The sequence below is a fragment of the Medicago sativa genome, chromosome 7 (assembly GCF_051527215.1).
Source record: "Medicago sativa cultivar Bolivia chromosome 7, Bolivia_mono, whole genome shotgun sequence".
Taxonomy (NCBI): Eukaryota; Viridiplantae; Streptophyta; class Magnoliopsida; order Fabales; family Fabaceae; genus Medicago; species Medicago sativa.
The window spans coordinates 83,416,340-83,433,083 of NC_140755.1; the positions used below are offsets into that span (position 1 = coordinate 83,416,340).

Sequence of the window (16,744 nt, forward strand, 5' to 3'; positions counted from 1 at the left end):
AAGGTTCGTTACCGGTCACCATGACACGAGCGGAGAAGACCGAGATGGTGGACAAGGCCAGGAGTGCCATTGTCTTGTGCCTCGGAGATATAGTTTTGAGAGAAGTAGCAAAGGAACCAACCGCGGCATCGATGTGGGCAAAGTTGGAATCTTTGTATATGACAAAGTCTTTGGCTCATCGGCAATTCCTAAAGCAACAACTCTACTCATTCAAGATGGTGGAGTCAAAGGCCATCATGGAGCAACTTACGGAGTTCAACAAAATCCTTGATGACTTGGAGAATATTGAGGTGAATCTTGAGGATGAAGATAAAGCTATACTCTTGTTGTGTGCTCTACCTAGATCTTTTGAATCGTTTAAAGATACCATGCTCTATGGAAAAGAAGGCACTGTTACCTTGGAAGAAGTTCAAGCGGCTTTGAGAACCAAGGAGTTGACTAAGTCGAAGGACTTGAGAGTTGATGAAAACGGGGAAGGCCTAAGTGTTTCAAGAGGGAATGGTGGAGGTAGAGGTAACCGAGGAAAGAGTAGTAACAAGACAAAGTTTAAATGCTTTAAGTGTAACAAGATGGGTCACTTCAAGAAGGATTGTCCGGAGATTAATGGTAATTCCGTACAAATTGTCTCTGAGGGTTATGAGGATGCAGGTGCTTTGATGGTGTGCTGTTTAGAGGATGAAGGTGATGTTTCTCACCTTGGGGGTGATGCCTGGTAGAGCGGTGATCGTCTGGAGAGACGTTAAACACTCAACATCAGCCTGGAGAGGCGGTGGTAAGAATACTCATGATCAGCCTGGAGAGGCGGTGGTAAGAATACTCATGATCTACCGGTTGAGGTGGAGGTTCAAGGAAGACATAGTGGGATGTACTCATTTGCTAGTTGAGAGGTTGGAAGCTCAGCTTTAGGTGAAGTTGAACACACCGGGAGTGGTACGACTATGGAGGACCTTGGGTGCTATGCTCTAGTGGTGAGCAAGGGTTTTCTTCATGAAGACGGAAGGCATTCCGGAGGTTGAAGAATGTATAGCACGGCTTGTGGAATTACCCTAAAAGTCCAAGGGTGATTGGATGCAAGGTGATCTTCAAGGAAGCGGGAGATGTCTCGTATTGAAGAGGTATGGTGTAGTCTTGTAGAACTACCTGAAATTCCTAGTGTAGTTTGGATACAAGGATCTTCGAGAAGGCGGAAGACATTCCGATAGCTGAAGAGGTTAAGGTGTGTACTTGTGGAACTACCTAAAATTCCTTGAGTAGTTTGGACACAAGGATCTTCAAAGGGGCGGAAGGCATTCCGATGATTGAAGAGATTAAGGTGTAAACTTGTGGAGCTACTCGGCGTAGTGGGAAGCAAGGGAAAGAGCAGCAAGGTGTTGATGTTAAATGGGCATCATCACTAATTTGGAGTCAAGGTGGAGATTGTTGTGAAAGTGACTCAAAATTGGAGTTTGGAGGCCAAAATTGATGTTTGCTGAAAGTACAAATCGGTGGCCGATTTGGAAAATCGGTGGCCGATTTTGGCTGCCTTTTGGGAGGCTTTCTGTTCGGGAAAAATCGGTGGCCGATTTCGCGTGCTGTTATTTTTCAGAAACGTATTTTTGGGCCAGATTTGTTACAATTTTATGGGAGTTTCTTTTACTATAAATATAGGCCTTGTATCAGACTATTTTGAGAGATAGAGGGGGCTGAAACAAGGGTTTAGAAATCAAACTAGGGTTTGTATAGAGTTTGTCTCTTGGAAACAAACTAGGGTTTGAAGGTTGATTCACCTTGGGAAACACTATTAGGATTGAGTCTCTTGGTTACGGGAAGAGGCTGGGATTTGGGTAGAATTAGGCGGGAGACTTATTCTTGTAACCCATTGAAATCTCTTTTGTAACGTTACTCATCATATAGTGGAACGGAGGGCTGCTCTCTCCCCCAGACTAGGTCAATTTGGACCGAACTGGGTAAATAGATTCTTTTGTGTTCTCTCTGCTTTTCTCTCGCTGTTTTTCTACTTTTGCTTGTTTAATTGCAATTCACTTTGATATTGGTTGCTTAATTATCCCTTGCTCCACACATCAAGTTTGTTATTGGTGTGTTTTCTCATCGAATCCGCAACAACCAAGATAGATAGTCACATGCTGAACACGTTCCGAGGCAATTATTGTAATTTTAAATTCACTAATTTTTTTAATGAAAACACGCATCGCACGCTTTCTTTGAAGGCAATCAGACCAAGAAGATTGTCATGGTTACATTTACATACAGAGATACAGTCAACTCATTCAACCGTGGTGGAATTATATTCCTTCCTCTATAGTCTAGTAGTTAAGAAAACATAGTGTTACATAGTTAGTAAGTAAGAAAGCATGAACACGTCGGTATTGTTTTCCATCCTCTTATTCATGATTGTCGTTGCCATTAGTAATGCAGAAGATGAAGAGGCAAATTATATGTCCGACCTTTTGAAATCACTAACCTCAACTCCCTCTAACTGGTCTAACAAAACTCACTACTGCAAATGGAATGGTATAGTTTGCCAATCTAGTCGAGTTGTCGCCATCAACCTCCCATCAAGCTCACTTACTGGGACACTCCCTTCATATCTCAGTGCCCTCTCTAATCTTACTCACATTGATCTCCACAACAATTCACTCACCGCTTCTTTGCCTTGTCTGGCAAATTCCACCATGCTTGAAACCGTGTACCTTGGTCACAATAACTTCACCTCCATCCTAGACTTTTGCTTTGTATCGACAAATAGTCTTAGAACCCTCAACCTTAGCAATAACTTGAATCTCGTCCCATGGATGATTCCGTTGGATTTAAGTGATTCCTCGTTGTTGCACACCCTTGATCTCGAAGCTACAAATATCATAGATTCCTTGGAATCGGAAATGTTTGATTGGTTTCCGAGTTTGCATACTGTTTTTCTCTCTAACAACAACATCACCGGACCTCTTCCCGTGTCTCTTGGGAGTTCTAGAGTAAGATATTTACGACTCTACAACAATTTATTTACGGGTACAATTGATGTGATATCATCCATGAGATTCTTGTCTCAGGTGTGGCTTAACAACAACAGGTTCACGGGTTCAATTCCTAACATGTCCAATTCCACTCATTTGTTTGATCTCCAACTCCAATCAAATTTCTTATATGGTTTAGTTCCACCTTCGTTGTTCACTCTCTCTAGCTTGAACAACATCTCTTTAGACATGAACTTTCTTCAAGGACCAATACCCGTGTTTCACAAAGGTGTTAAGGCAACTTGGGAGTCAAATAACTTTTGTCGAAGTGATGTTGGACCTTGTGATCCCCAAGTGATGATTTTGCTTGAAATTTTTCAAGTTGTTGGGTATCCTGTTTCTTTGTCAAGCATAAGGAATGATGCTTGTTTTGATGGGGTGATGATTAGGTGTCAGAGAGGAAAGATTGTTAGTATTGATTTAAGGAATCAAGAACTAAATGGAACCATCTCTCCGGCATTTGCCAAATTATCAAGTTTAGTAAATTTGACTCTTGCTGACAATGATTTAACTGGTTCAATACCACTCGCTTTTACAACTTTGCGTCAGCTCCAACTTCTTGATGTTTCCAATAATAATCTATTTGGACAACTTCCTAAATTTTCGTCCAAGGTTAAGTTAATTACTAGAGGCAATCCTTTTCTTGGCCAAATTATTTCTCAACAATTAGGTGGAGGACAAAATGAAACTGCTTCTAGTCATGGAGGGCCATCTAAACAAAGACTTACACCTGTTTGGATTGTAGGTATGTATGTATATAATACCCATTCTATATTTAAACATTTTACCCATTATATCTGAGAGATTTAACGATTTAAAGTTACTGATTATATCTTTACGAACATTTTTTTGACTAGTTATTTTTACCAGCATTACTTTTTTGATGATAGAATATTGTTCATAATTATCATTCAAATTTTTGAAACAATGTAGGGGCATCGATGTTAGGTGTCGGAATTGTAATACTTATTGTGATTATTTTTAAACGCAAGAGGTATTCTATTTTAGTACAGAGGTGGATCTTCAAGAAAACAATGAAATCTACTGACTACAATGTGGAGGATTTCATACAAAGTTATAACATGTCAGTGCCAATCAAACAATATAGATATGCAGAAATAAAAAGAATGACAAACTCATTTCGAGATAAATTAGGTCAAGGAGGATATGGTGTTGTGTACAAAGCAAGCTTACCCGATGGTCGTCAAGTGGCAGTGAAAGTAATAAATGAGTCCAAGGGAAATGGAGAAGAATTTATAAATGAAGTTGCTAGCATTAGTAGAACATCACATGTGAACATTGTCTCACTTTTGGGTTTTTGTTATGAGAACAAAAGAGCTCTGATATATGAATTCATGCCCAAAGGATCATTGGATAAGTTCATCCTTAAAAGTGGATCTCCTGATGCTATTTGTGATTTGGATTGGAACACAATGTACCAAATTGCTACAGGCATTGCTCGAGGACTAGAATACTTGCATCAAGGATGTATTTCAAGGATTTTGCATCTTGATGTTAAACCCCAAAACATTCTTTTGGATGAAGATTTTTGCCCAAAAATCTCAGATTTTGGACTAGCTCAAATATATCAAAGGAAGGATAGTATTGTATCCATACTTGGTACAAGAGGAACTATAGGATACATAGCACCGGAAGTATTTAGCCGAACATTTGGTGGAGTTTCTCATAAGTCCGATGTATACAGTTATGGTATGTTAATACTAGAAATGATCGGGGGAAGAAAGAATTATGACACCGGAGGGTCATGTACATCTGAAATGTACTTTTCAGATTGGATTTATAAGGATCTTGAGCTAAGTAATAACCTCAATTGTTCTGCAAACTCAGAAGAAGAAAATTATATGGCAAGAAAGATTACTATGATTAGTCTTTGGTGCATTCAAACGAATCCATCAGATAGACCATCAATGAGTAAAGTGATAGAAATGCTTCAAGGACCACTTGAGTCAGTGCCATATCCTCCAAAGCCTTTCTTATACTCTCCTGAAAGGCCATCATTACAAAGTTCATATGTGTCTTCCAACAATTTGTTATAGACAAATTCAATCCTACTAAAGAATGGTTCCAAAAATCAAATAAGTTCAGCAAAGACAACAGTGAAAATGTGATTGTAATGAAATTATATTGTTCGTACTTGAGTACAACACTTTGCATATTTTGCTTGAAATTTAAAGCATTTTCATATGTTTCTAGTAGGTAAATTTCTTGCTGCTAATGAATTTGAAGATATTACTTTATCGATACAATGGGTTGGGTATTTGCAATTTTTTTTTTTAATATAGTTATGTTAGTAATTTGATCTTTCATCTGAGTTTGAACATATGTTCTTTTACTCATTCAACTCCTTTAACTTTTAGTAAGTTGCAGGCCTCATGAATACTTTCTTGCATGCCATCCGATTGTACACGTTTTACAGGCACAAATTTAACACTTCATTGCTACTATGTTTCTAATCTATTTCTTAAACAAAAATTAACATAAATCATATGTTGTGGGGGACTTGTATTCTTTTCTTTGCTGTATTGTTTCTCGAATTCAAATCCTGATCGGAATGATCATTGACCAGTCAAAATGTATTTGGTCTTAATTTGAGTTAAATACGTTTTGACTGTTGCTTATATTTAAAACTGGAGGGTATTAATTAATAATGCAACTGGCAACTTCTCAATTACAATATTCCTGCACTACTTATGCAGTTGTGCTCATGTGTTGCTCTGTCAAGCAATAAGATGGCATTCCTCAGACATGATTTCCACTCCTATATATGTGCAGCTTGGTTCAATGGTTTGTATTAGAAAATGAGTTTTTTTTCTTCCTAAATAGTAAAACTCCTTAGTTTTAGGAATTGATTGTTATATGGTTTGTTGAATAAGTAAAAATAGTCTATCATCAATTTTATACTTTGGTCCATCTATAAAGACCTTGTTGGTTTAGTCTTTTTTCTGCTTGTAATATACTCACTTTCAGCTTTTATGAGTGAAGTATATCACACTGATTTTTCTCCTACTGCTTTGCCATTGGTTTCTCTTTATAATTAACACTACACTACTCATTATGTTTTTTAACACTACTAAAAAGAACATAACTTTATTGTCATACCATCATGGGAAAAAAATGACTTGATATCTCAAAATTCAAGCTTATAACTTCACTCTCAATTCTCTACCTAATAGAATTCTTCAAAGAAACAAGAAATATGTACAAGTCAGTTTTTCAGCACTTGTCATGTTATGTACCAATCCACACAACAGTACCTCTAGCCACAAAATCATCACATACATGTTCCAATGACAAGATTTCCACCATTCACCTCAAATGTTCTTTATGAAATATTGTGATCAAATGTCACTGGTGGAGGAAAAAACGCTTGCTCCTGTGGATCCATAACACCAGCAAAAAACTGCGCAGATGCAATAGAAACACTGCGTTCTTTTTTCCACAAACCATTACTTTCAGCCTCTCTTTGAAATATCAAAATGGATGTTTTAGCAGCAGAATTCAAATCTGTCAAAGTATCACCAAGAGGACCCAACACAGGCTCGTCCAAAACAGGATCCAACGTTTGTGCCAATGACATCTTCCTTTTATGTCCTCTCCCAATAATATACAAATCAAACCCTTTATTCCCTATCTTATTTAAAAGCCTCACAGTTTCCTTCTCATCTTTCACCGCTTTTTCTAAATATCTCACTGTCGGTGTATCAACTGTTTGACACACAAACTCTCTTAAATATTCTCTGTCCATTTCACCAAACTCATCTTCAGGATTGTCCCAAACTAGCCTCACCACTGTTAATTGAACATCCATGTTCCTACTCATTCTCCAAGCATAAGAAAGTGCTTCACGGTCATCAACACCACCAACGTAGAACATTCCTATTTTCTTCACTTTAGAATGCTTCTCACCGCCAAAATCACGGTCGACGAAAATGGCTAAACAACATGGTGCTTCTTTTGCTAGGTTCTCCAAAACTATTCGTTTCTGATCTTTGCTTGCATGGTCTCTGTTGAAGATGTTGACGGCTCTAGCGGTGGCTGTGCCGGCGCCTAATCCGTCATAGGTTGGTTGTTTGTAGAGAGTTGTTATGATGAGGTTGACGTGTCTGCGGGTGCAGAGGTTTATGATGTCTTTGTGCATGGATTTGTAGTGGGAGACAATTCTGAGTTTGTCAGCAAAGATGGCTTGGCTGAGGTTGTCAAAGCTGCCGAGGTTGTCCCCATTTTCTCGCTTCAAGCTGTATACCTTGCTTGAATTAGAGCGAAATGATGGCTTCCGGGCGTCTCTTATGATTAGCGATGAAGTTGGTCGGTCTGTCATCTTGACCAATTCCACTGCCAACACCTGAATTTGAAATTATAATGTCACAACTAAAATATTCACAAAGAAATTCAACCCATACCTGAAAATTAGGAGAGTTGTTCGATAGTACAAACTTTGTACCATGAAAACTATACGAAAAGTATTGTAAAGAACACCCTCATACCTGAATTGGGGACCTAACTGATGGACTCGATGCTTTGAGAAGGTCGATGATGGCATCCGCATCGTGTTTTGAGTGGACACAAGCCAACACTCTAAGCGGTGAGTCAGGTCGTGTGCCGTGCATACTTTTCCTTCGACTTCCAAGAAGTTTGCTTGTGGTAAGGATTTTTGCGATGATAGCCAAGACAGGACCAGCAATAGCTGTCATTAACCAACATGCCAACAACATCACCACATATGTTTGGCTATTTAGTTCCTACATCACAAGTATATATATGCATACACTTTATGTTACTATATTTTGTACAATAATATAACAAACCTAGCAGTTTTTGGATCACTAAGTCCCTCTTAAGCATACCTAATAAATAAAATTAAATTACATGGAAATAATCAAAAAAATAATTATTGCAGTGTATCTTGAGTTTTCAGTTGTTTCAGTTTTTGCTTATGTCAGAAGATCAAACATTAAATGGATGGATGAATGGTATGAAAAAGGATATGATATTGGACAAAACATACGCAATTTCTCATTTCCTATGACTAAATCTAAGTCGTCGGATTAATCAAATGACTAAGGGCGTTGATCTTAAATTATTAGATTAATCTAATGACTGAGATTCTAATGGAGAGAGTCAGGAGCAATTGTAAAAGATCTAGCTATGTGAGCCTCACTTCCTTTTCTTTTCTTTTTTGTATGGATCACTGCTTAATTGATCGAACTTGTAAATTTCACAAGGAAATAAAGAATGAGATGAAAAAGGAGTGTGGTCTGGTGCCATTTAAATTTCTGAATGTGCAAATAAACCGTAATCTATACTATATAATAATTACTATATATGTTAAGGTTGTTTGGTAACTTACTAGTCTATCCATGGCAGTGTATAAAATGATTAATGGCATTGTCCCTTTAGTGTTCATGAGGAGTGCAAGGGACAATCCTTCTAAAAGTGGCATCTGATATAACCAAGAAACTGCAAATACAAATATCATTTTTACCAAGCAAGCCAACACAATAACAATCACAACGGTTAACCAATGTGTTTCTAAAGCCAAATCTTGAATAATAGTTCTCTCCCCAACAATGAGAAAAAACAGTGGCATCATGAATGCAGATACAAAATCGAAAACCTTGTCTTGAGCCGCATTGTTAAGCGCACCCTTTGGGATAATAACTCCTAAGAAGAAAGCACCCGTTATTGACTGTGCACCTAACCCATGCGAGATAAATCCAATGACCAAAACCACATGAAGAAGAAACAGCACTTGTGTCTCAACAAACTCGCGATCACCATTTCCAACTTTTTTAATAAGCCAATTAGCAAAAGGATGGACCAAATAAAAACATACCAACTCAAATGCGAGGACGACAAGTAGTGACCAAAAAGAAGCATAATAGAATTGTGTTAGAACCATCAAAAGGAGTGTCCAAGAGAACAAGTCATTAATCAATGAAGAAGTTAAAGCCAATTGTCCATTTTCTGTTAGCAGAAGCTTTAAATCTGAAAGGATTTTAGCAACTTCAGGAAACTCACTACTGCAAGAAAGTGCCATTCCCCAAAATATTGCACCTCTCATGTGTTTGTCACTATCTGAACGTGGCAATGATTTCTGACCCATGTCGGTTACAAGAAGGTAGTATAAGCCAGCACCAATTGGTAAAGTGAAGACTACACCAGCAATTGCAACAACCATTGCTTTCTTATTGTAGTAAAACCTTGTAATTGGTTTCAAGTCTACTTCTAAACCAACCAAGAACACATAGTAAACAAGTGTTAATGCTCCCACTGTCTCTAATGGTAACATATTGCTGTAAGGGAATATGCTTTTGAATACAGAATTCCATTTTCCCAAAGCAGATGGACCTACTAAAAAACCAGTCTAGCAAAACAATCACAAAGATTAATCAATGTTTTTCATAAACAAAAAATATAGAATGGAAATTGTAAAGGATATTCAAATTTATTAGGTAGAAAAATAATAACAAAAAATAATGAACCATTACAACTATTAGCCAAGAAATAATAACGAAATGAAAGGGTTAGAAGAATATACTTACAAAAATGTTGGGAACAATACGAGGTACATTGCATAATGCAGAGACAAAGAGGAAAATACGATTGAGTAATAAGATAAGAACAAATTGAAGAACAAATACAGGCAGTGTTTCTTCTAAGGAATTTTCATTCCAAATCGATGAACTGTATAATACTGTCTTATTGAAACACACAAGCGTTGTTTTGTCGGGGTTTTTAATAATGGAATATGTAACGTTTGAGGAATTCATCAATATTTATTCAATGATGATTTGCATGCACAATTTTACAATCTTTGAAATTGCATGCAAATAGGATTGATGAGATATTGCACAATTGTGAAGCACAATTTGAAATCAAATCCATGAAGGGGGATAGCTTTTTTGTCCCCCTTCTTTACAAAGAGAAATGTCAAAAAGTGTAGAACATAAGGAAAGCCAAGGTGGCACATTCCAGGTCAATGCTGTAGCATGGTGGTTAAGAATTAAGATACGGTTGTCTTCTTAATTTTAGAGAATCCATATTTGTTTTTTTCCTTGACAAATTGTTTTCTTGTGTTTACATATAATCCCATATTGGTTTTGTTTGGCATAACCCATAAACTAATTGTATTTTGATAGGGAGTTTATAACTTATTTGTCAGAGGTTGTTTAAAACAGCGTTTAAACTTATAAATTATTGTTTTTTCTTCCACTTTTACTCTTACTATTTTAATCAAAATCTATTTTTACCCTTTATAATTTATTTTAATTTATAACGTACTACATTTTATTGCTTTTAGGCATCTTGAGATTCGTACAATATAGCTTAATTTATAGACGCTATGAATTGGGGTTTTTTCAGCACCGCTAGGGTTATGCAATGAGCACCGCCAATACAATTCCAATCCAATCTTGATTACGATTCTTTATACTTGGTTCACGTATTGGATTTTTGGGACTCGTGGTTATCTTTTCAATCACCACCGATTGGAACTTTCTGGTATCGTTTTTCACTTCTCCAATTTCTACTGTCTATTTTTCAACTTTGTCTGATTGTTGTTACTAGTGCTTCTGCTATGCCGTTAACATCTACTGAATTCAAGAATTTGGTTTTTTTTGGTAGAACATGTATCTTTATGATCGCCTTCTCTCCTAGGGTTAGTAGCGCCGCCGCCGTTCATCCCTCGTGAGTGTGTTGTTGTGGTTCGGTAGGTCATGCCTCACCTGAACATTTGCTCTGCTTTATGCCATTCATGTGATCGTGTTCCTTATAGGAGTCCCTTATCATCAATTTGTTTTCTTCTATAAGGCCTGCCAAGGAAAATGAGTCTAATGGCGTGGAATTGCCGGGGTGTAGGTAGCCCGAATGCAGTTCCCGACCTTAAGTACCTAGTTCGGCATTTCAATTGGAACTTTTATTTTTAAGTGAGACTCTAGCAGTCTAGCTAACCGAAATAAAATTGAAGAACTTCGTTTTTTGCTTGGTTACATCTTCACTTCAAGCCCCGTCACTGTGCACAAAGGAAACAACTATAATAATATGATTAAGAGACAACTACTATTATTTTAGTTGTTTGGGGCACAAAAAAACTTAGCACTGACCTTGTGTGTATGTGCTGATTCTATAACATCCGAGGCTAATGAGGATGGGGAGTGGTCGCTGGTGCACAAGGCATGACAACGAGCGGCTCTAGCGCCTCTCTGATTTATTAATCTCATCGAGAATAGTTTTGCGATTTAGTCTATCATGAGCTGTAGAACTAACAAGCTTTTGTGCTAAAGCAACATGTTGTTCTGATAATCACAAGTTTTTCTTTGATAACCTTGTTAATGAATCAGAAATAGCATGCAAACCTTCATTAGTTCTCGTCAGCCACTTCATACAGTCCACGAATTCCACGAAGTCATTCTTTGGGATGGATGCAGTAAGATATGCTAATTCATCCAGATCCGTGAATAAATGAAGTGGCTTGATAAGCTTGAATAAGTCTTCGTCGGTGTAGCCATGTTCATGGATTTTCTTGAGGGTAAACATCTCTGGATCAAAACCGATTTGAATTAACAAGGAACATGCTTCACTGATTATCACTTGTCACTTAGGAACAAATGCTTCATCTAAGAGAACATTGTCGAGCCATGCGATCAAATTAGTCGATTGCAGAGAAGGAGAACGATTAGGGTTCTTTTTTTTGATGGGTGTGTGTTGTAGTGTTGTTAATAACTAGGGTTAGTTGCCCCTTTCTCAAGAAAAGGGCATTGGGTTATCAGGACCATTTTTTTAGGGAAAGGCTCATTTATTCAATACTGTTTTTTAGGACTTCATTCTTATTTTCATTGTTAATATTTTTTAGGCTTAATTTTGGATTAGTTTTTAGATTTTAATCCCTCTATTTCTGAATTTCAATTTTATCCCCTCTATTTTGTCAATTTTTGAATTAGACCTAACACCTAAGTTAAATATATCAGTGTAGGAACAAATGCTTCATCTAAAAGAATTGACTGAGCCATGCGATCAAGCTAGTCGATTGTAGAGAAGGAGAACGATTAGGGTTTCTGTGTTCTATTTTGATAGGTGTGTGTTGCAGTGTCGTTGATAATATCTAGGGTTAGTTGCCCCTTTCTCAAGAAAAGGGCATTGGGTTATCAGCCCATTTTTTTGAAGGAAAAACTCATTTATTCAATACTCTTTTTTTAAGGACCTCATTATTCTTTTCATTGTTAATATTTTTTAGTCTTAATTTTGGTCCCTCTATTTTGGATTAGTTTTTCGATTTTAATCACTTTATTTTTGACTTTCAATTTTTCCCCCTCTATATTGTCAATTTTTGAAATTAGACCTAGCATCTAAGTTAAATATATTAGTGTAAGAATCCGTGTTAAGTAAAGAATGACTCGTTATAATTCAGATAGTGACTTCCATGTTTTATTATATATATAACTAACATGTAGTTTGGTGAATAATAGTTAATATAAAAAAAGGAGATTTGGAACCATTTTTCAAGTTGATTTTCTAAAGTAAAAACAACCAATAAAAATATAATAATACAATGTACCATTTTTTATAAAAAAAAATAAAGGCAAAATTACACAATTTGTCCCTTAACTTAATTTCATATAACACTTTCGTCCTTTATTATTATTTTTCGATTTAATTCTTTATGTTATAAAATGTCAACATTATTATCCTTTTTATCAAAACAAAATAAAAAAAACTCATTAAAAAGACTTATAAAAAAAAACTCATCTAACTCATAAACAAACCCAAATCTTCATTATACAAACATATAAACTCATATTTCATTCAAAAATTCTATAAAAAATGATATAATATTGAGATTTTAAAGCATTAATGATTAAATCGAGAAAAAAAGAGATTAAGAATGAAAATGTTAACTACAATTTAGTTAATAGAAGAATTGTGTACTTTTGCAAAAAATAAATTAAATATCAAATGGATGTTTTAGCGGAAATTTGTAAGATTTTAGTCCAATTAATGTTTATATTTAAATGTTTAATTTGTATTTATTTATTGTTGGAGGATGATAATGATAAAATTTGAAAAATTCTTCTCGCTATACCAAGTTATATATATATATATATATATATATATATATATATATATATATATATAACAATTTAAGGTTGAGGTCGATGATTGTAGTCTTTCCAAGTTATATATATATATATATATATATATATATATATATATATATATATATATATATATATATATATATATATATATATATATATATATATATATATATAACAATTTAAGGTTGAGGTCGATGATTGTAGTCTTTACATGAGGAAGATTTTTCTTAATATGACACAAACGACGTCTACTCATTTAGTTCAAGACACATCAAATAATGTACAAATTAAATTGTTGTCATTCATTTTTTAGTAAATCAAACACACTTTAACTTCTTTGTTTTATTTTCTTGTTGGATCTTAGATCCTCTTTTGTACCAAAAAACACATGCCAACTTCGTGTGGTTCTCATGTCTGCGCATGTATCTATCACATACCAATTCAAATTTGTACTCTCTTCCCATGCCAGGTTTCGACCAGTTTGGCATGAAAGGTAAATATAATATTATTAAATATATGTGGGTGAGGAAAATGAATCACACTGTTCATAATTTGTCACAAGAGGTGAAATCCAAACCAAAGACGCTAGTTGCAAAAATCAATTACAGTTTTGCATTTGTCATTTTCTTAAATTAAAAATCTTTTAAAATATTAATATTAAGTGTATGTTCGGTTTAACTTTCCATAATTGATTCTAACCTTTTGTACGAAAAAATAATAACTCAAGTTAAGAGCTTTCTAAAATAAATTTAGAAAAGGATAGGAATAGGGATATACACCTAATTGCTTACGTTGATATACACATACATCAGCAAGAAACCACTTAGCCTCTTTAAAACACTACAAAGACAAATCGATAACTCTCAAGAACACAACAAACATGGTGAGTGTCCAATCTCAATTCATTGTCATCCCCTCCAAACCAACTCCTAATCCAAAACTGTTCTCATTATGTGAACAAATCAAGCTTCGTACTCATGCTCCTCTCCTCTATGTCTACAAACCACATAATCACAACAACATCTCAACTTTTCTTGAAACACTTAAAAAATCCCTTAGCCAAGCTTTGGTTACTTACTATCCACTAGCTGGAAGGTTGTGTTGGATCAAAGAAGGAAGATGGGAAATTCATTGCAACGCCAAAGGAGCACTTCTATTAGAAGCCAAATGTGAAGAATTAACCAATTTGAACCAGTTGGGTGATTTTGTACCAACTAATTTGGTATCACAACTCATACCAAACATTAATTACAATCTCCCCATTGAAGATATTCCCTTATTGGCAGTGCAACTTACAAGGTTCCATTGCGGTGGTTTTACATTAGGTGTTGCCTTATGTCGAGCCGCAATTGATGGAACCGCAACCATGCATTTCATGAACGCGTGGGCTAAGTTGGCACGTGGAGAGAATTTGGGTCCAAATGAATTTCCATGTCACGATCGAACCATGTTGAATTCGCGCAAACTCACACATTCTCCATCCTTACATCGACATCATCATGAGTTTGACGCGCCTCCTATTCAGGTAGGTCGTGATGTGGGCAACACTAGAGAAGTGAGTGTTGCTATTGTAAAACTCACGCGAGAACAAATTTCAATACTTAAGAAAAATGTTAACTCTCGCATGAGTTTTCAACCCACCTCCAAAGATGTCCGTAGGACAAAACCTTACTCAACTTTTGAGGTTATTGCAGGATATCTTTGGAGGTGTGTCAGCAAAGCACATTGCATGGGAAATAGTGACCAACCCACAAGGTTGTCCACATTAGTTAATTGTAGAAACCGTTTAAAACCACCTCTTCCTAGTGGTTATGCTGGGAATGCAGCATTTCCAACGGTTACACCAACTCGCTCCTTTAATGATCTTATTTGCAAGCCTTTGAGTGATGTGGTTGAAGATGTTAAGAAAGCACTTGAAAGAGTAACGGATGAATATGTAATGTCAGCACTTGATTACATAGATAGGGAGAAGGACATGGATTTATTGAGATATAATTTTCACTACCCAGCAAAGAGTGTGTGTAAGGGACAATACAAAGGAAATCCAAATCTTTTTGTTGTAAGTTGGATGAATTTTTCGTATAAAGATGCAGATTTTGGGTTGGGAGAACCTGTTTATTTTGGGCCAGGGTACATGGATTCTGAAGGGAAGGCATTTGTTATGAATAATAATGGTGGTGATATTGTGGTGGCGATTTCTTTGGAGGCATCTTGTATGGATAGTTTTAGGAAATATTTCTATGATGATATCAAAGAGGTGTTTTCTACTTCCAAATTGTGATGGATGACGTGGTCGCAATATTTGGTCAAATGTAGTGATTTAATTGGGAAAGAAAGTCGTGCAATTGTTTTGACTATTTTTGTTATATATAATTAAGTTTGAAATTAAGTTTTGATTTGAAAATTAAAAACTAAGGTTATTCAAATATGTTGAAACTTGAAAGGTGGCTTAATATTTATGATGCAGTGACGTGATGCATCATGTTTTTCTTTCGTTTGTAGTATCAAATGATTCTATTCTCAACAGCAACAAATCCCAAATTACCACCATCTATTCATTGATATCACTAGTCTTATGTGCAGTTCTTTTTCAGGTGATTTTCTTAGTTCTAGTCAAATTGAGGTTTATGTTTCAGCAACGTTTTCTGCCAGTTTATAGCACTCATTCATGCAACACTACTCTTTCATAAAAGTTGGAATTCTTGAAAATGGAGAAGAGGAAGAGGAAATGTAAAGAGACTTAGGTAAGAAATACATGTTAATTTCTTGAGGGTGCATTTGTAGTTACATAAATTTAATTTACTTCTGTCAAAAAATATTGTGCAAACTCTAAGTAACTGCACTGCTAGTTTCCCTATTCCCTAGATACATTAACCATCATCTCACTAGTATGGGACACTTGAATGATTATATACGATGACACATCACATGGATAACCTTACCCACCTTTGTGTGATGGGGGATGAAGTTGCACCATAATTTAACTATCTAATATTTTAAGATTTAAGTCGGGATTTTGACAACAATGCTATCAACAACTACTATATAGTAACCACATTCACTAGAATTAAGAAGAAAAAATGGTTACCATCTACCGTTCATACACTGTATGTGGGTCGACCCACAAGAGATTGAAGAAGACATGTTTTATCTTGGTTTTTCGGGTGTCAAACATTGATTAAGTTTGAACCTTTTTAACCTTTGATATCTCATTTTTTCTTGGGAAGGGAAAAATAAGAAAAAACCCTTGAGAATCGAGGTCCGGGAGTTGTTTTCGTCATGGGAAGGTGTTAGGCACCCATAACGACTATAATATCCTATAGGAACCATCTTTACTTTCTACGCGCGCGCTTTGTTTTTAAATGCTATTTGAAAATGTTATTTACACCTAAGGGTTTACTAAGTTAAGAATTGGAGGGAGAAGAAGGTGTTTGAATTTTTGTTTTATTGGACTTGGAGAAGTTTTGACTTCTTGCCTACATACCCTTTTAAGGGATCAAACTCCATGTAGTTCTCTTCCAAAAATGTTTTTGTTTTTGTTGGTTGATTTTAATTTTGAAAATGGAATTTTGAAGAATAAGAGAGAGAGGCCTCAAGGGCATAAGATTTGGAAAATGT

At 35.8% G+C, this 16,744-nt stretch overlaps 2 protein-coding genes, 1 long non-coding RNA gene and 1 pseudogene across 4 annotated transcripts; 3 read left to right on the top strand and 1 right to left on the bottom strand.

The window, feature by feature from the left end:
• The first annotated feature begins 2,265 nt into the window (after positions 1-2,265).
• On the top strand, positions 2,266-5,278 carry LOC146909361 (receptor-like kinase TMK4). Its single transcript, XM_085727535.1, has 2 exons — positions 2,266-3,756; positions 3,945-5,278. Exons 1-2 carry the CDS (start codon positions 2,352-2,354, stop codon positions 5,066-5,068), a joined length of 2,529 nt encoding a protein of 842 aa, XP_085583661.1. The 5' UTR covers positions 2,266-2,351; the 3' UTR covers positions 5,069-5,278.
• Positions 5,279-6,103: 825 nt separating this feature from the next.
• Positions 6,104-9,995, bottom strand: LOC146909362 (cation/H(+) antiporter 15-like). The gene is made up of 4 exons (XM_085727536.1): positions 9,575-9,995; positions 8,380-9,396; positions 7,517-7,771; positions 6,104-7,374 (listed from the first exon to the last, which is right to left on the bottom strand). Exons 1-4 carry the CDS (start codon positions 9,800-9,802, stop codon positions 6,355-6,357), a joined length of 2,520 nt encoding a protein of 839 aa, XP_085583662.1. The 5' UTR covers positions 9,803-9,995; the 3' UTR covers positions 6,104-6,354.
• Positions 9,996-10,264: 269 nt separating this feature from the next.
• LOC146909363 (uncharacterized) lies at positions 10,265-12,972 on the top strand. Its single transcript, XR_015019713.1, has 2 exons — positions 10,265-10,532; positions 11,999-12,972. It is a non-coding gene; the product is annotated as an uncharacterized LOC146909363 (long non-coding RNA).
• An 898-nt stretch (positions 12,973-13,870) lies between these two features.
• On the top strand, positions 13,871-15,660 carry LOC146909364 (hydroxycinnamoyl-CoA:piscidic acid hydroxycinnamoyltransferase pseudogene; annotated as a pseudogene). Its single transcript, XR_015018199.1, has one exon. The product of XR_015018199.1 is annotated as a hydroxycinnamoyl-CoA:piscidic acid hydroxycinnamoyltransferase pseudogene (transcript).
• Positions 15,661-16,744: the final 1,084 nt, after the last annotated feature.